The sequence below is a fragment of the Desmodus rotundus genome, chromosome 2, assembly GCF_022682495.2.
Source record: "Desmodus rotundus isolate HL8 chromosome 2, HLdesRot8A.1, whole genome shotgun sequence".
In the NCBI taxonomy this organism is placed as follows: domain Eukaryota; kingdom Metazoa; phylum Chordata; class Mammalia; order Chiroptera; family Phyllostomidae; genus Desmodus; species Desmodus rotundus.
The window spans coordinates 102,679,934-102,700,162 of NC_071388.1; the positions used below are offsets into that span (position 1 = coordinate 102,679,934).

The 20,229-nt window shown below is 39.0% G+C and overlaps 1 protein-coding gene and 1 non-coding gene across 2 annotated transcripts in view; one reads left to right on the plus strand and one right to left on the minus strand.

Annotated features, from left to right (window-relative positions):
- The window catches only part of SNX4 (sorting nexin 4), an 83,382-nt gene that overhangs the window by 4,234 nt on the left and 58,919 nt on the right, over positions 1 to 20,229 (minus strand). The window contains exons 9-13 of the mRNA XM_024578001.4: positions 11,714 to 11,779; positions 6,204 to 6,293; positions 4,653 to 4,752; positions 2,444 to 2,589; positions 1,171 to 1,285 (exon numbers count right to left, since the gene is read on the minus strand). Coding sequence (XP_024433769.1) covers positions 1,171 to 1,285; positions 2,444 to 2,589; positions 4,653 to 4,752; positions 6,204 to 6,293; positions 11,714 to 11,779 — 517 coding nt within the window. The remainder of the gene's footprint in view (positions 1 to 1,170; positions 1,286 to 2,443; positions 2,590 to 4,652; positions 4,753 to 6,203; positions 6,294 to 11,713; positions 11,780 to 20,229) is intronic.
- On the plus strand, positions 13,164 to 13,298 carry LOC112320733 (small nucleolar RNA SNORA42/SNORA80 family). Its single transcript, XR_002976444.2, has one exon. It is a non-coding gene; the product is annotated as a small nucleolar RNA SNORA42/SNORA80 family (small nucleolar RNA).

Below are 20,229 nucleotides of genomic sequence, written 5' to 3' on the forward strand. Positions count from 1 at the left end.
TTTGAACCATTATATAAAGTCTGCATTTTATTTTGGGGAAAGAAGCAAATGGGAGATCACAAGGAGCTTATTAATAAGTCTTTTATAAGAACACAAAATGAAACCAACTCAGAAAACCTTTGTTACCTGATCTTTCAGACCACCCAAGATTGAAAAAGGCAGATTAGTAAGACTGTACGTGAGAAGCACCCTGTGAAGCAAGGCAGGCGGTGGAGCTGACAGGATAACAGCAGCAAGACAGAAACACCACCAAACTGCAATACAGTCAACCATCAGCATTTGCAGATCAGCTGCTCATGATTTGACCTTCTCTTAAGTGACCCCAACGATCCACAACATGAATCAACTTACAATTTCACTGAGTCAAAAATATTATGAATTAGACCAATACAAAAGGAGCCCACTTGACTAGTGTATAAGTCTGGTGTTTGTGCCTCAAAATACGTTCTTTTCTGCTCTTACTGCTGATACAAGTGAAATGGTCTAGGTAGGAAGTGATGGTTCCTAGCCATAAAGATAGATTTTGGATAAATTAAAGCATAAAAGTGTTTACATGACCGTGACTTTCCTTCTAAGAAGGTCTTCATAAGTATGGGAATTCATCTTACTATATGATTTTCTGAGATAATGAATGTAAAATCGCTTGATGAATTGTGAAGTGCTAGACAAATGTAAAGTACACAGGCAGATCTTGGGTTATGAAAAGAGGTTAAGGAATGTTTTTTATTTTGTTCTCACAACAGCATTTTATAGAAAGAGTTCCACCACTGTCAAAACACTAATTTTAACTAAAATGACCTTCAATGTTTGTTTCTTCTACAGACAGCACAGCTTACATTCATTTGGGAAAATGAGGTTATTTTCAACCAAAGTATCCATCTTTGTTAGGAATCATATTTCACTGCCCCACCCAAAGACCATCATATAATCAAACACACACGATAAATGGGACACACAAGTTTGGAACTTTGGATGAGTTGGAGACTCAGTAACTGATATTTTGATTATGCCCCTTCTTTTAAAATTAAAGTAGATAAATCGGGAAGTATTCTGAAAGGGAGGAAGAGTGGGCTTTAAAAATGAAAATATTTAGATTCAAATAAAAATAGTTTTTTAAAAATCTGTAGGTACTACTGCATATACTTGTATCTTCACTGAAACCAAACATACCTTTTTGCACATACTGATCTGCATGACTGCGTAACTTATGAGGGCCTCCTTTAAGTCATGGTTCTTTTGCTCTTTGAAGCGTTCAATATCGGCCCAAGCATTTTTCACAAATTCTCTAAAATAAAAGGTACAGTCATTGTTATTATTTAAATTAAGTAAACTTATTTTATAAATTCAAATAACCAGTTCTCATTTGAGCTGGTTTTTATTTTTCTATACATAGGAAAAGACTATTCCTTGTGTAAGATCTATTTTTCTCTTCCTAAAAATTAGTGGGAGAAAAAGCAGACAAATATTCTACTATACTTTAATAATCTATATTTTTGCCACAAGAATTCCAGCTTCAAATTATTCCTATAAAACAGATAGAGCTGGCTCAGTGCACCAGTTCACAAGCCTAACAGATACCACATGAAGTTGCCTGCTTGGGGTCACTGGAAAATATATACTCGTTTTGACAAGATGGATTATGTATCACATTTATCACGTACTTGCTTATAATGACAACTAAGTTTTAAAACTTCTAATAGGCATTTGTGTTTTTAACTGTATTCATGAAAATTTACTTTGACTTATTTGGTGCCTAAAGTTCTAAAAATTAACAAAAGTACCTCCAAACCAATGACATTCTCTTTGTCTGCCTTGGTCTACTCAATGACTAACATACGAAAATAATATGGAAAATGAACCAAACAGTGATGGCAGATCTTTGAAAACTGAATGTCTAGAAACATTTATGTAATAATTACATAGCAAGGCCTATGCAAGATGTTAGAACATAAAGATAAAAAAGACAGTCACTGGCTTTGAAGAGCTTGTAATTTAGCCAGCGACGCTCACACAGAGCAACTGACCAACCAGTAGGACAACGCTGCCGCGCTACAGTGGCATGAACCAAATGTTACAATAGCCTGTGAGGATAACAGAAGGCTTCACAAAGGAAGTAACACAAAAGCAGGGCACTGAAGAATGATCAGGCTTTCGTTTAATGATAGGAAAAAAGGGCAGAGGGAATATGCAAAGGATAGAGATCATGAATAGTGCAGCAAAATAATATTATGAAGCTAAAATTCTTTCTTCCTCCCTCCCCCATACTAAAACAACTGCTTCTATAACATATTTTTGATAACTCGAATTTCTTAGGAATTCAATAACTGCATTTTAGAATAACATGCTATATCCAGAGATACAAAGAAACTGGGAATTGTTATAAAGCAACAATCTGCCATGTAGTCTACATGACTGGCTTTGTTGGACATCGCGGCATTTTTACCTGCCTTCCAGATTTTTAGACTTTAGCTGCTGTTCTCCTTCACTTATTTGTTCTTCAAGCACCTTGATTCTGGCTTCTCTCTGCTCTGGAGTTTCTTGACCAAAGAGTTTCGTAGTCATTCCCTTCAAAGAAAATGTTCTCACAGTCTAAAAGGATATAGAAACAGATGAATGGATAAACGAAATGTGATATATACATACAAAAAAATAATATTCAGTCATAAAAGGAAGGAAACTCTGACATTGGCTACAATATGGATGAACCTTGAGGACATTATGCTAAGAGAAAATAAGCCAGTCACAAAAAGACAAATACTTTCTGATTCTACTCATAGGCGGTGCCTAGAGTAGTCAGAATCACAGGCAGAAAGTAGAATGGCAGTTGCTAGGGGTTAGGGCAAAAGGGAAACTGACAGTTGATGTTTAATGGGTATAGTTTCAACTTTGCAAGGTGAACAGTTCTGGAGGTTGGTTGCACAATGTGAATGTACATTACTACTGAATTGTACACTTAAAAAAAGTTAAGATGTAAATTGTATGTTATGTATATTTTACCACAATTAAAAACTTAAAAAAAAACGGAAATGAAACTTTTCTCATTTCCCCCTGGGATCAGACAGAGGCACCATAAGCATATAACCAAGGGGCTCCTAATACAACTGCTAACCCTGGAATAATATGGAATCCACAAAAAGGGTAAAACTCTAACCAAATTTCTTAAAAGAATGGAAAACTTCTAGCTGAAGTAGTAGGCAAATTATTTCTTAAAAAAAATAATAATAAGGATTTTATTTATTTTTAGACAAAGGGGAAGGGAGAGAGAGAGGGAGAGAGACATTGCTGTGCAAGAGAAACATGAATCAGCTGCCTCTCACGTGCCCCCAACAGGGACCTGAACCACAACCCAGGAATGTGCCCTGACTGGAAATCAAACTGGTGACCTTCTGGTTTGCAGGCCAACATCTAACCCACTGAGCCACACCAGTCAGGGCACGCAAATTATTCCTTCGTATGAGCAGTCATATTTTTCAAAATTACTCTGACTCAACAGGCCAAAAAAAGAAATAAACCAAACTAAAAAACAAAAACAAAACAAAACAAAAAATCGGCTTAATACACTGAAACTTGGGTGTCTTTAATAAATAGGATGCCCAAGCATTAAGCCTCAGTGCGTTAACATCTCCTCACTCTCTGCAGTTTGCAAAGGGAAACACTTTTCCCTTCACATGTAAGAGCAGAGAACCAAGCTCCCTGAAAATGTACTGGGAATTTCCCCTGAGTTTTAATAATAGATTAAGCCTAGTATAAACCCATTTCATGGTCAAAGGTGTTTTCCTACATAAATCTATGGTTTTATACATGTAGCAAGTGAGTAACTCTATAAGCACTTTAACATTAAAATACTTGTTAGCTATGAAGTGACTTACAAACGGCAGCACTGCCGCTGTTTCATTACTTCCAGACTGTGCACTCTCACTTTGATAGCAAATTTATTTCAACGATAGCCAGTAGAGTAGAAAGCTGGTTATAAAAATGATCTAAGCCCTGTGGGGTGTGACTCAGTGGACTGAGTGCCAGCCTGCAAACTGAGAGGCCACCAGTTCGGTTCCCCGTTGGGGCACATGCCTGGGTTACGGGCCAGGTCCCCATCTGGGGGGCGTGTGAAAGGTAACTGATCAATGGCTCTCTCACACATCAATGTCTCTCTTCCTCTCTTCCTCCCTCACTTCCCTTCTCTTGAAAAATAAATAAATAAAATCCTTAAAAAATAGATCTAATACAATAAGGTACAGAATTTTCTTTAAAAGACTCACTGTACGCATTCAAGAATAAAGTACACAAAAATCTCCTTGTAGAGAGATGGACAGATTCTAACTGGGTATAGCTTTACAAAGTAAACTAAAATTTCTACAATATATCTTGTAATATTAAACCTGACAAAGGTCATTATTTCAATCCCCCAAAATAATGTTTTTTTCACTTGAACTTAATCAGAAATGACACTACACAGAGAAAAGTTAGCAAAGTATCTTACAATACTACAGTTTACATGTTTTTACATCAAGATCACAACTCAAAGAATTATAAAGTTGCCCCCAAGTTACTCCCCTGTAAAAGCTATAGGTATCCTGAGTATTACAGCTGCAGCTCCTTCCACACAAGGCTTGCTACAATAATACCAGAGACCTACATGGAAAACACTCACTCACCCCAGTTGCCAGTTCCTCGCATTGCTGCTTCTTGGATGCCAGGTCCTGAGCAGCCATCTCCAAGTCATACTGCATAAGTTCGTGTTTCCTGCACACAGCCCTAGGGGGTGGGAAAGGTGCTGCCATTTAATTTTTGTGGCTTCTCTTTTAGTATATTAATTTTTTTTTCCAGGGGAGGCATCACAATGTCTTGGCAGGGTCATAAATTGTGTACCCAGAATTGCCAAGTTTAAATGTACTGGCCCAATATTAAAAATTAAATCCAGCAGGACCTAAGCATAAAAACCTTATATGACTTAAAACAAAAAGTTGTTTTCTAGATACTTGAAATTTTTTTTAATAAACATACAAACTATCACATCATAAAAAATATTTTATATAACACAGACTAATGCTATAATCTCATATAGCAACTGAATAGCCTTTAAAAATGTCTCAAAGCTTTCTTCTTTTTTATTTAGAAACATCTATTAATTTTTATTATCATAAAAGTAATCCTTGTAAAAACAAAATTCTAACACAGGAATGCACAAAATAAAGTTTCAAGAACCCTGTCTTTTCCCCAACCCCACTATCTGGACACAGTCCATGTTAATAGATGGCACATATTCTTTCAGACTTCAGCTAGACATTTACAAATACATTATCTACATGTCCCCAGGGATTCCACATCTTTTCTTACTTAAGTATAGACCATGAACATGTTTTCATATCAATACATGTTAATCTTTCCCATAATTTTTAAGAGCCTCAGAAAACCCCACTGTATTCAGCAACTTTCTACCCCTCGGTAACTTGAAAATACCTTGGTGAAACTACTTACTACTCAAAACTCTAGAAGGAAAAAGGCTAATAATGTTTTCATACCAGCTACTGGACAGGTAAAGAAATAGTACTCCATTGTTTTACTAACAGAATTTTATTTTTTGTAATAGAATTTTTATACTGTTTTTAAAAGTGACAGGGAAATTACCAAAAGTGGTTACAAACAAAAGCCACCTGTCATAAGAAAGTGACTCACTTTTCTAAAATACAAATTAAAAAAATGTGGTAACTTCTTAATTAATATGACTGCCTACCAGAGTGTTCTGTTTGGCTCTTAGGAGATACCACAAAAAGAGAAGACAGAGTCCTGATACTAAGAAGTTTTATAAACTTACTAAGGAGGTAAGATATGCAGGTGCAAAAAAATTACAGAATAAAAATGGCAATGTACAACCTAGTAACAGATAGTGTTACATACATACTCAATCTGTTCTTTCCTTCTGATCTTCAAACAAGGAAAGTGCAAAGAACATATGGAGACCTGATGCCTGAGAGTGACAGGTTTTATCAATGTAATATTTCAAGGACAGGGATTATCTTAAATGTCTATGCCTAGCACTCTGTAACACAGAGGCTTACAGAGAGATTTCATTCAATACCTGGAGGAATGAGTTCAATTAAAACTTTTACTGCTCATTAGAAAAACCTCACTATTGCTATTTTAGAGAAGCATGTATGAAGACTGACCAGCCAGAGGGCTGCATCTGGAACACTTACTATACTTACCGTAGGGCTTCTGCATAAAAAAGATACTCCTTTAACTGATCTGCATAATGTTCTTCATCTTCTAAAATATCATCAATAGAAGATGCATACCTGTTTTAAAAAAACACTGCAGAAGTAACTTTTACCAGTTAGGACGTTATAAAGAAGCTATTCAAAGTGTGGTCCACAGACCATTTGCTACCCATCAGTAACAAAGGTAGGTACAAAAAGTGAGAACATTTAGAAATATTTATAGGAATTTCTAATTACCACGACACTATTTTATTGCACTTTACTATAATGTTCCAATCAGCAATGGCTTGGAAACAGAAAATCAAACAAACCAAAAAATGGTCCTTCTTACAGGTAGCTTAAGCAGCACTGTTAAGACTAATATATTTTGTTCAAAGATATTATAAAAGGGCTACAAAATCTGCAGAAAGAATAACAGCTTAGTATAACTGGTGCACAAATGTTCTTGGTAGCAACCACATACAGTAATGCCAAAAAGCTATCAAAGGAAAAGTTAAGCAAATAAGGATTACAGAAAATTTCAGAAGCCTTATTTTAATCAAATTCTCAATAAACCTCTGCTTTGATTCCAACAACCCCTCATTATTATACCACTCTTGTTCCTGGACCTGAATCTTTCCTTGCACAGAAATGTGATTGCTCTCCACACTGCTTCTCCAAATCCTACAAGCACAAAACCTGAACACCTCTAGGAAACCTTGACAAACTACTTAACTCCCTATTCCTCACACTACTTCTGATCTCTTACCAACAATGTAAAATTTAAAGTACTATCTCAAGTACTGGTTTTATTTCTCTGATCACTGTAAATTCTGTAAGGACATGGGTCATGCCATTTACTACTTCTGCACAGTATAATGGTCATGGTTTTTCCAAATTAACTCTGATTCCTCAGCATGGGAATAAAAGAAATACTGTCTCTAGGCCTGCTTCTACCTGTAGGTAAGCAAACAAAGTTTACTGAAGTTCTAAAAATAAATAAGTAAACCTAAGTTAAGGTTCACTAAAAAGTGATGTGCTTATAGAATTTATAAAAGTAGCAAATTACATATTCTATAATTACAAATTTGCATTTGTAGAGTGTGGAATATCTTCTAAGAATCACTGCTTTGAGTAGGGAAAACTGCCTTTAGCTCATAACCCTATGATTCTGGAAGAGTTAATGTCAATGAAACAAAAGACTTCTTAACAAACTGGTTGAAAGTAGGCAGTTAGCTGAAACATGGCCCACAGAAAAATAATACTTAGATAAAATTTATTTAAAAAAATTTTTATTACTGAGCTGTGGTTCTTTACATATTAAGGTTAGAAATGGTTAATCCTAGCCTGTGACTTGCTCTTCATCATTTTTTAATAGTGTCTTTTGCATGTATGTGGTAAAAAATACATAACACAAAATTTACCTTAAAAAAAAAAAATTGTAGCCCTGACTGGTGTGGCTCAGTGGATTGGGTGTCAGACTGCAAACTAAAGGGCCACTGGTTCTATTCTCACTCAGGGCACCCAGTGGATGCCTGGTTTGTAGGCGAAGTTCCCAATAGGGGCTCATGAGAGGCAACCACACATTAATGTTTCTCTCCCTCTTTGTCCCTCCTTTCCCCTCTCTGAAATAAATAAAGTCTTTAAAAACATTTTTTTAATCCTCACCCAAGGATATGTTTATTGATTTTTTAAAGAGAGAAGTTGATCGATCAGTTGCTTCCTGTATACACCCCAACCAAGCACCAAACCCACAACCTAGGTATGTGCTCTGACCAGAGATAAAATCCACAACCTTTTGGTGTATGGGATGACACTCCAACCAACTGATCCACCTGGCCAGGGCCCTTTTTAAGAATTTTTAAGTGTATAGTATGGTGGCATTAAGATAGATTCACATTTTTTTAAATTGACCTGAGAGAGAGAAAAGGAGAGGAGAAGTGGGGTGGCGGGGGAAGAGAGAGAAAGAAACATCCATTTGTTGTTCCACTTACTGATGCATTCACTGGTAGATTCTCGTATGTGCCCTGACTGGGAATCAAACCTGCAACATGGGTGTATCAGGACCATGCTCTCATCAACTGAGCTATCTGGCCAGGGCCAGATCAGTCCAGTACATTCACACTGTTGTGCAACCATCACCACCATCCATCTTCCCCAACTAAAACAGTAACCACTGAACAGTAACTCCCACATTCTTCCCCCTCCATAGGATCAATTTGCCTTTTGATAAGCAAAATTTTAAATTTTGATGAAGAACAATTTACCACTATTTTTTTCTTCTGATGTCCTCTTTCAGAAATCTTTGCTTGCTCAAAGGTAGCAACAATATTTTCCTGTTTTCCACTAAAAGCTATAATATTTTTTTCTTTTTTACTTTTTAAAATATATTTTATTGATTATGCTATTACAGTTGCCCCATTACCCCCCTTCACTCCACTCCACCCTGCTCACCCCTCCCACCCACATTCCCCACCTTTAGTTCATGTCCATGGGTCATACATGTAAGTTCTTTGGCTTCTACATTTCCTATACTATTCTCACCCTCCCCCTGTCTTATTTTCTACCTACCATTTATGCTACTCATTCTCTGTACCTTTCCCCCCTCTCTCCCCCTCCCACTCCCCTGTCCATAACCCTTCATGTGATCTCCGTTTCTACGGTTCTGTTCCTGTTCTAGTTGTTTGCTTAGTTTGCTTTTGTTTTTGTTTTAGCATGGCTGTTAATAACTGTGAGTTTGCTGTCATTTTACTGTTCATATCTTTTATCACCTTCTTGTTAGATAAATCCCTTTAACATTTCATATAATAAAGGCTTGGTGATGATGAACTCCTTGAACTTGACCTTATCTGAGAAGCACTTTATCTGCCCTTCCATTCTAAATGATAGCTTTGCTGGATAGAACAATCTTGGATGTAGGTCCTTTCCTTTCATGACTTGGAATACTTCTTGCCAGCCCCTTCTTGCCTGTAAGGTCTCCTTTGAGAAATCAGCTGACAGTCTTATGGGAAGTCCTTTGTAGGTAACTATGTCCTTCTGTCCTGCTGCTTTTAAGATTCTTTCATCTTTAATCTTGAGTAATGTAATTATGATGTGCCATGGTGTGTTTCTCCTTGGGTCCAGCTTCTTTGGGACTCTCTGAGCTTCCCGGACTTCCTGGAAGTCTATTTCCTTTGCCAGACTGGGGAAGTTCTCCTTCATTATTTGTTCAAGTAAGTTTTCAATTTTTTGTTCTTCCTCCTCTCCTTCTGGTACCCCTATAATTTGGATGCTGGAACGTTTAAAGGTGTCCTGGAGGTTCCTAAGCCTCTCCTCATTTTTCCGAATTCTTGTTTCTTCATTCTTTTCTGGTTGGATGTTTCTTTCTTCCTTCTGGTCCACACCATTGATTTGAGTCCGGGTTTCCTTCCCATCACTATTGGTTCCCTGTACATTTTCCTTTGTTTCTCTTAGCATAGCCTTCATTTTTTCATCTAATTTGCGACCAAATTCAACCAATTCTGTGAGCTTCCTGATTACCAGTGTTTTGAACTGTGCATCTGATAGGTTGGCTATCTCTTTGTCGCTTAGTTGTATTTTTTCTGGAGCTTTGATCAGTTCTTTCAGTCACTCCCTCCACTATCCACAATCAAATTGGGCCCTTCTGGTGCTGCTTCCTGAGTGGGTGGGTTTGTGTAAGTTCTAGGCCCCTGTGGGTCTCTCCAAGGAACTCTCCTGTGAGGCTGGGAGTTTCTCCTGCTGCTGCCTCAACCCCACAGGTGTTTTCAATCAGTGGTTTGAGGCTTTATTTCCCCACCTTGGAACTGTGGGTTGCATGGTCTGTCACCCGGTCCACCAGCTGCTGTCTGGCCGGCTAGCTGCAGCTTTCCCCACCCCACTCCACAATCCACCACCTCACTGGGTCTGCCAGCCGCCACCTTGTCTCAAGTCTTCTGTGCCCGGCTGCCCATCTCCGCCCCTCCTACCAGTCTGGATGGTTGTTTCTTCTTTATCTCTTTGGTTGTCGGACTTCCATACAGTTCGATTTTCTGTCAGTTCTGGTTGTTTGTTTTTAAATTGTTGCTGTCCTTCCTTTGGCTGTGTGAGGAGGCACAGTGTTGTATACCTACGCCTACATCTTGGCTGGAAGTCCTAAAAGCTGTAATTTTAAATTTTGCACTTATGCATATGGTCCAAATTGAGTTAGTTTTTATATAAGGTATGAAATATGCCTCAAGGCTCATTTTTTTCCTCCATGCAGATATCTAGTTAATTTCCAGAATCATTTCTTGAAAGGGACTAAATAAATGTAAGTCTATTCTTGCACTTTATTCTGTTCCATCAATTTACTCATCTCAATACCTTACTATCTCGGTAAATAACTAAGTCTTGAAACCAGGTAATTTATTCCAAAATTTTTTTCAAGATTATTTTGGCTATTCTGGATCCTCTGAATTTCCATATACATTTTAGAATCAGCTTATCAATTTCTGTTAAAAAGTCACTGCAATTTTGATTAGGCATATAATCCAGAAGAATGGTCATATAAATATTACTGAGTCTTCCAAACCATGAACATGATTTCTCTCCCCACTTAAGTCTTCTTTAATTTCTCTTAACAATGTTTATATATAAAGTTTACAGTCTAGAGGTCTTTCATATCTTTCATTAAATTAATCTCTAAGTGCTCTGATTTGATGCTATCGCAAATAGTATTGTTTTTAAATTTTTATTTTCCAGTTGCTACAATATAAAAACAGTAATTTTTTTATATATTGCTAGTTCTATAACATTTTTGGTTGATTCTTTATGTATTTCCCCCCAAAGATTTTATTTATTTATTTTAGACAGAGGGGAAGGGAGGGGGAAAACATCGATGTGTGGTTGCCTCTCATGCGCCCCCTACTGGACACCTGGACTGCAACCCAGGCATGTGCCCTGACTGGGAATCGAACAAGCAACTGTTTGGTTCACAGGCTGGCACTCAATCCAGTGAGCCACACCAGCCAGGGCTGATTCTTTATGTCTTTTAATGTTAAAGATACTGTTAAGTACAAATAGAGACAGTTTTACTTCTTCCTTTCTAAGATTTATTCTAAGATTGATTTTCTGGCCTCATGGTATACAACTAGCACCTCTAACACAACAGCAGACAATGTTGCCTATTCCTGACCTTATGAGAAAGTGTCAATATTTCACTATTAAGTACAATATTAGCTGTACGTTTCAGACTAAGGTAATACTTTTCATTCCTGATTTGATAATTTTTACTGTGAATTAATGCTGAAATGCTTTTTCTACATGTATTGAAATAAACATACGACTTTCTTATTTATTCTGCTAACATATGAGTTAGACTGATTGGTTTTTAAATGTTAAGTTAACCTTGCAACTCCTGAGATAATCATCTTTAAGACAGATCTGTCTACACAAAGCATAATATAAATGCCAGAAAACTTGGTAACAGGAGAACAGAAGTCACTAACACTTTACCACTAGACTTCACCTTCGGTTCTACCTCATACTCTCTGGGTACTTACACGTCCATGTGATGACCAGCACTCTGCAGTCCATCCCCCATTTCTTTTTCTATGGCACTCCATTCACTAGCAAGGAAAAGATAAAACCAAAAACATCCTGAATTAGATATGGATTATTAGTAAATACAATCTTTTACAAGGTTTTTTTTTCTAACTACCTATTAAAAATGTATAGCATCTACATTTGGATTTATTTTCTGTGACTCAAATGCTGCTTTCCCCTTAAGTTTAACAACCAAATGCAAGGGAAGGCTATAAAATGTTAGTTCAAAGATTGATAACCTGCTGCTGACAAGTGCAAAGTATCATACAAAACAGCTTCTACTTACAGATGACTTTCTCGGGGTCTGTAAGGGTGCCTATTTAAACCAGTTGTGGAGCTTTTAGAAATTATGGGTGCTCACCCTGCTCCTGATCTACTTAGGCAGAATCTCTGGGGTAGAGCTACACATACATTTTTAAACACCACACAGATGATTCTGATGAACATACACGACACTGTATAATGCTAACACAAAAAGATGATGGTACAAAACCATTAGGTGCATAGAGAGATTTCAATTATTTTCAGAAAGTTTACTAAAAATCACAAATTATTCTGTTGAAATGCTCCAGGTAAAAATTCCGTTTTACAAAAGTTACATGTGTATGTTATAGCAAACTGGGAGAATCGATTTATGTAGTGCAATGGTTTACGGCTGTATTTTATTTACCATATTTTGCTGAGTATAATGTGCTCTTGTGTATACTGCGTACCCATGTTTTAGACCCAAACTTTCAGGAAAAAAACATCTTTCATTTTAACTTTTAACTCAATTTTTTATTTATTTATATTTAGAAACAAAACTGATTACTATATTCCAGTGTATTATTCTGCATAAGGATATCATTATTGCTTTCTAGAGTTATGCTTTTAATGCTTAAACATAAATAAAAGAATTTAAAATATTTATATAGATAGGGAATCAGCACTACCCATGTATAATGCACATCTTTATTTTTCCCTCAAAATTTTGGGCAAAAACGTATGCATTATTCATGGCAAAATATGGTATTTTTTTATCCTCACCTGAGGAAATTTTTTTCATTGCGTTTTAGAGAGAGAGAAGTGGGTGGAGAGAGAGACATCAATTAGAGACATCAATTGGCTGCCTTCTCGTATGTGTCCCAACTGGGGATTGAACCTACAACCTTTTCATGTACAGGACAACAACCAACTGAGCCACACCAGCGAGCATAGTTTAACAATTTTAAATTCACTTTTCTATGACTTAAGTGAAGTTGTTTTAATCCACTTGTTTACAAAGACAAAAAAACAGTTGTTTTGCTATACAAATGAAGTAAGTTATTTCAGGATGCCATCATCTCACCTAATGCCCCTGATAAGTATCTCAGCAGCCTAGCCGCTGAAGGGCCCCACTGGGGACTCATCAATAAAAGTGTGTGGAGAGCATGGTAATGGATTTATGGTAGGCCTTTGTCAGCCTGTCATAGTGTTCCCACGCCAGAGTAAACTGCAGCCTCAAACCCTTGCTCTGTCTCCTTACCACAGTGGACTGTGAGCAATGACGGGGGTTGTACAATTTTGAAAAGAAAAGAAAAGAAAAAAGAAAAGGCAGGGATAAAAAAGAACAAAAAAAATGTGTGGAAAAGCAACTATGGCAAGGGGACATTTAGACCATAAGTACTGAGTTTGTGAGGACTATTTAAGAGTTCAGTTTGGGTGAGGTGACTCTTCACTAACCAAAAATCTCTGAAGTCCCTTAAGGCATTACCTCCCGCTATGGGCAATGGCTCAGTGGCCCCACAAAGGAAGTCAACCTGCCTATCAACACCAGCTTCTTTGTTCCTAGCAACATGCTCTAGCAACAGAGGAATTTCACTTTTGCACTAGCAGCTGGAAATCAGCTCTTGGTTGGTTACCAACTCTGCCTTGTATAAAAAGATACACCTCATACCAACTTTGGACTTCATTCCTTCATTGCCCCTTACCCAGAACAATAATGTGATTAATCTGTCATTTGTTTAAAGTATAGTATTTCTTTATTTGCCTTATTAAGAGATATTCTTTATTGCATACTATCCTGTATGCTATTGGTATGTAAAGTTATTATAATTACCACAGCTAAGCTGTGCTAAATAAATTGTTGCTAGCCCTGGCTCAGTAGTCAGTTGGTTAGAGTGTCGTACAATACACCAAGGTTGTGGGTTTTATCCCCAGTCAGGGCACATACAAGAATTAACCAATGAATACAAAATTAAGTCAACATCAAACTGATGTTTTTCTCTTTCTGCCCGCCCCTCTAAAATCAATAAATAAAAGTTTTAACCACTTAAACAAAAATGGTTGCCAAAAACAAAGTTTCTAAGTATAACTTTTGCTGCCTCCCCAAACAAAACAATCTATAATCCCAAATACCAAGAGATGACATAAGTTGATATATTTCCTCCTACTCTTTTTTCATTTACTCATTTTATTGTGTCTGAGATCCCATAATATATACAACTTAATATCATGCTTTTTCAATTTAACAGTATTTACCCATATTACTAAAATAATTTGTTCTAAACATTGTTTCAAATGGCAACTTATAATTTTTTAAAACCATTTTCCTGGACATTCATGTTGTTTTCAATTTTTCTGCTATGTAAAGGATGTCTGATAAATATCATCAACTGTACCACAGCTGAAAAGAAAAAAAAACCTAATTCAAGATGGAGGTGTAGGTACACACACTGCGCCTCCTCGCATAACCAAAAGAAGGAAAACAACAATTTAAAAACAAAAAACAACCAGAACGGACAGAAAATTGAACTGCACAAAAGTCCAACAACCAAGGAGATAAAGAAGAAACATTGGTCCAGACCAGTAGGGGGGTGCGGGACGGGCAGCCAGGGCGGACGGGACTCGTGGCAACTCAGCGGGACCTAGGGACTGGCAGATTGTGGAAATAATGGGGCAGGCAGTGCAACGGCTAGCAGACCCCGTGACCCCACATTTCAACATAGATAAACCAGGAGGGACAGCGGGGGAGAGAAACAGACCTTGAAACCCAGGGCTCCAGCCCGGGGAAATAAAGTCTCAAACCTCAGATTGAAAACACCCCTGGGGGTTGAGGTGGCAGCAGGAGACACTCCCAGCCTCACAGGAGAGGTTGTTGGAGAGACTCACAGGGGCCTAGAGTGTACACAAGCCCACCTACTCGAAAATCAGCACCAGAGGGGCCCAATTTGATTGTGGGTAGCAGAGGGAGTGACTGAAATCGGCAGAGAGTGGAGCAGGCGCCATTGTTCCCTCTCAGCCCCTCCCCCACGTACAGCATTACAGCACAGGGACCACAGTCACCCAGCCCCAGTGAACACCTAAGGCTCCGCCCCTTTATGTAACAGGCGCGCCAAGGCAGGGGAAAAAAAAAAGCCCCAAATGAAAGTACAGATCAAAGCCCCAGAAATAATTCAACCAAGCAGCGAGCAGATAGCCAACCTATCGGATGCACAGTTCAAAACACTGGTAATTAGGATGCTCACAGAATTGGTTGAATTTGGTCGCAAATTAGATGAAAAAATGAAGGCTATGCTAAGAGAAACAAAGGAAAATGTACAGGGAACCAATAGTGAGGCAAAGGAAACTGGGACTCAAATCAATGGTGTGGACCAGAAGGAAGAAACAAACATCCAACCAGAAAAGAATGAAGAAACAAGAATTCGGAAAAATGAGGAGAGGCTTAGGAACCTCCAGGACATCTTGAAACGTTCCAACATCCAAATTACAGGGGTGCCAGAAGGAGAAGAGGAAGAACAAAAATTTGAAAACTTATTTGAACAAATAATGAAGGAGAACTCCCCAGTCTGGCAAAGGAAATAGACTTCCAGGAAGTCCGAGAAGCTCAGAGAGTCCCAAAGAAGCTGGACCCAAGGAGAAACACACCAAGGCACATCATCATTACATTCCCCAAGATGAAACAGAAGGAGAGAATCTTAGAAGCAGCAAGGGATAAGGACACAGTTACCTACAAAGGAGTTCCTGTAAGACTGTCAACTGATTTCTCAAAGGAGACCTTACAGGCAAGAAGGGGCTGGAAAGAAGTATTCCAAATCATGAAAGGCAAGGGCCTACATCCAAGATTACTGTATCCAGCAAAGCTATCATTTAGAACGGAAGGGCAGATAATGTGCTTCTCAGATAAGGTCAAGTTAAAGGACTTCATCATCACCAAGCCCTTATTATATGAAATGTTAAAGGGACTTATCTAAGAAAAAGAAGATAAAAAATAGGAACAGTAAAAATGACAGCAAACTCACACTTATTAACAACCATACCTAAAACAAAAACAAAAGCAAACTAAGCAAACAACTAGAACAGGAACAGAACCACAGAAATGGAGATCACATGGAGGGTTATCAACAGGGGAGTGGGACGGAGAGGGGGGAAGGTACAGAGAATAAATAGCATAAATGATAGGTGGAAAATAGACAGGGGGAGGGTAAGAATAGTATAGGAAATGTAGAAGACAAAGAACTTATAAGTATGACCCATGGACATGATCTATAGGGGGGGAATGTGGGACGGAGGGGGTGGGCAGGATGGAGTTGAGTGAAGGCGGAAATGGGACAACTGTAATAGCATAATCAATAAATATATATATTTTTAAAAAACCTTAAAACTACTTTATATACTATTCTGAAAATAATCAAATTATATGCTTATGGTACTAGAAGGAAAAAAGTCACATTTTTAAATGTTGCCAAAGAAGAAAAACAAACATGTAAATCATCTATGTAACCAGTACAGTTATGATTAAATAAAATAGGCAGGACTACCTCTGATAATTTTCTTTCCTCCTATGTTTAACTACTCTCAAAAAGTAAAAGCAACAGTTAAACATTTTTAGTTCCTTGCTGTTTACAAAATTGTTTTTTAACATCTCTAGCTACAATATAAGCTCTAAAGCTGCATTTCTAATGCTTTCAAGACAATTCTGCTTTTATATACCTCTCTCACTTCAAATTCAACATATCCAAAACCCAGTTCTTTATGTGAATAAGAAAATCTAGGAGTTTTGGTGGGTTACAGGTGTGGTAGGCAAACAGACATAAGCCAAGCAAGGTTGATGGGCCAGGTACAGAAGAGCACCGGGGTTGAAAGTCCCAGGTGCCTTGCAATGGGCAAAACTTAAAAGAAAAGGCCCTCGCCTCCCCGTGTAACCTTTCCTCCCCTAGCATATCTCTGGTCAAGCAGTTTAGAACCCCCCCTTCATATGGCTGCCATCAGGGTTCGAACCCTCCCAACCTTTCCTCTCCTTGCATGTCACCAGTCACATGGAAGACCCTCTTATAGGGGGAATAAAGGGCAGGAGAATAGCCTCCTGAGACACTGGTACAAGCCCTTGCACAACCACTTCCTTAAGCATTACTCCTGGAGATAACATCTAAGCCTCAATTGTGTTTCAGCTCCTGGCCCCAAAAGGCAGAAAAAACAGACAAGTCAAGATAGAGCTGTCCTCAGGAAAGGCTGCATTGATTAATGACCCCCTGCACTGACACCAACAATCACCATGACCCTGAAAGGACACGCCTGGAAAGGACACAACTGGAAAGCCTATGACTAGTCTATTAAGATCCTCCCTTGGGACCTCCCATAAAATCCCTGCCCTTAAAAGCCCTTAGGATGGAGGAAACAGCATGTCTCCCTCCAGGAGCACACCCACCTCTTCCCTCCTCATCTTCCCCCCAGGCCCAGTATCTTTACCTTTCAATCTCCTAAGCTCCAAGGGCCCTTCTTTTGTCTCTGTAACTTGTTTCCTAAGCCCATTTTTGCTACAGATCACTTCTACATCTGTGACTTTCTAGATAAACTTTCTCCTACAGTTTGAGTCTTGGCTCTAAATTCTTTTCTTGCCGAAACTCAAATACCAAGGTTGCAGAACCAACGTCCAGTGTGACACCACCAGTCTAACACCTGATGCTGTTCTTGCCACCACCAACACAGGTGTAACAAGCCAAATGTGTAATATAACAATCACAGTCAATGCAGCTATAGCTCACATTAACAGAAATGAGGGACAGTCCAGATGAACTGTCTATTGGATGCCCCACAGGTACGTCATCCATCTAATCTTTGAGCACCTTTTTATGTACGACCAACTCAAAGTCAACATAACCAAATTTAATACTTTTTTTAAAAAACAGACCAAAAATTGCCCTTGCTGGTGTGGCAAGGTGGATTGAGTACCATACTATTGCTGGTGAGATTCTCGGTCAGGGCACATGCTCAGGCTGCAGGCCAGGTCCCCAGCTGGGGGTATACAAGAGGCAAAGACTGATGTTTCTCTGACACATTGATATTTCTCTCCCTCTCTTTCTCCCTCCTTCTCTGAAAATAAATAAAATCTTAAAAAAAAAAATCCCACCCCTACTTAAAGGAAAGTAGGACCTACACTCAATCACTGTTTTCCTGTTAAGTACTTTAGGTCCTGATAAATACTTGGCATTTACAGTTTGCAGGTAAAATGAAAGAATGAACCAATAAATGAACAAATGTGCGAAAGGAAACGTAATGAGTTCTTATGCATCCCCACTGGTAGGCACGAGATCTAGTCTAGGCACATATACAGTCTAGCCCTATGCTAGTCAAACTGTAGTCTGGCAACAGCATCACCTACAAACCTGGTAGATTGCAGAAGCCATTCCAGATCTACTGAATCAGAATATTTAACAGTTCTCCAGGTGACTTGTATGCCCATTAAAATTTAAGAAGCTCTAGCTAAACACAGGTTCTAATCTGGGGTCCATGGATACGTCTAGGACTGGAAATAAGAAATGTTAACCAGTGGGAAAGGAGGAAACTGTTAATATACAATGAACTTCTAAAGAGTAGAAGGGACTTAGCATCAACTTCATAAGAGAAAAGATTAGTACCACAAAGTACTTAAGGGGTGGGTAATTATCATAGATGAACCTGATCAAAGAGGGTCCAGTGAGGATCTTTATAGCACCCAATTCAGACTATGGACCTTTCTTTTAAAGGCAGAAAAATCACAAATGCAAAATTTTGCATATAATTTCAGTGACTTAACATGAAGTCCATCCTCACTTCTTAGATTACGAACTCTGAACTATAAAACACGACTGGCCTCCTCACACAACCACATGAAAATTACAACTAAAATGTAGAACACCATTACTCAGAACCATCAGAAATCAAGCTGAATGGAAGTCTGACAACTATGGAATTAAAGAAACCATATCCATGAAGACTTGTAGGAGGGATGGAAACTCGAAACAGGCTGGTCCCACATCTACCTGTGGTAGATAAAAATTTGGGAGGGATATCTTGAGAGAGACAGGAGTACCAGCCCCATATCAGCCCCCCAGCCCATGGTTAAAGTGCTAGGAAGGTAAGTCCCCATACCTTCTGACTGCAAAAACCAGCAGGGATCAAGTAGATGGAAGAAACTTCTGGAGTCCCAAGCAGTTCCTCTTAAAGAAGCCACACACAGACTACTCAGCCACACTCCCTCTGAGCTCCAGCACCAGGAGAGTAGCTTGAAAGGCATCAGTGGCATATAGGGAGGAACTGACGTTTCTGGCATAAAGGCGAGAGCTGGGGGACAGCTTTCTCCCAGACACACAGGTAGGCAGAGGCCATTGTACCTTTTCAGAACCCTCCCCCCATAGAACCACAGAGGCGGCAGATGGGTGCCATATCTGTGAATCTATCAACCTGGCTAACACTATTGGCCCCACCCTGGAAATCCCACCCAAGCGTTAACTGTAATTTTCCATATGATTGGCTGGTGTTGGCTCATGCTTCACAACTTCCTAAATTCTCTAAAACAAGGAACAGCCAGCCTCAGAGAGACCCTAGTCCTTGTACCTCTTGCTAAGTGGCCCCAGGCCCAGCACTAGCAGCAACCAGCCTAGGTTCACAGCTTTATTTTGCATGGGAATCTCCAAGCCCAGAAGAGGAACAGCCATCTCAGACTGCATTATAGCTCAGGCAGGGGCCCCAGGCAAAACACAGATGGGGGCTGACCTTGGCCTGCACCACCTGGGAAATCCCAGGTCCTGTGCACCCAGTGGACAGACACAAATCATGCTGGAGCACCACCACCATACCCCTGCACCACTGATCCTCAATGGAGGGGTGAGATTGATGTTCAGTGGTCACACAGTCCTTGCAGCTGACTGGCCTGGGTAAATCCCTCCCACTGACCTGTCAACAGCAACCAAGGCTCAACTACAAGAGGAGGGTGTACTCAGCCCATACAATGGGCACACTGTGAATACCCAGCATGGGTGATAGGGGATACTGTACCACTGGACCCTAGAGGACACACCTCTTACGTCAGGCCATGCTACCAAGACAGAAGTCATGGTAGCTCTACCTAATACATAAAAACAAACACAGGGAAGCCGACAAAATGAGGAGACAAAGGAACATGGACCAAATGAAAGAACAGATCAAAACTCCAGAAAAAGAACTAAACAAAATGGAGACAAACAATCTATCAGAT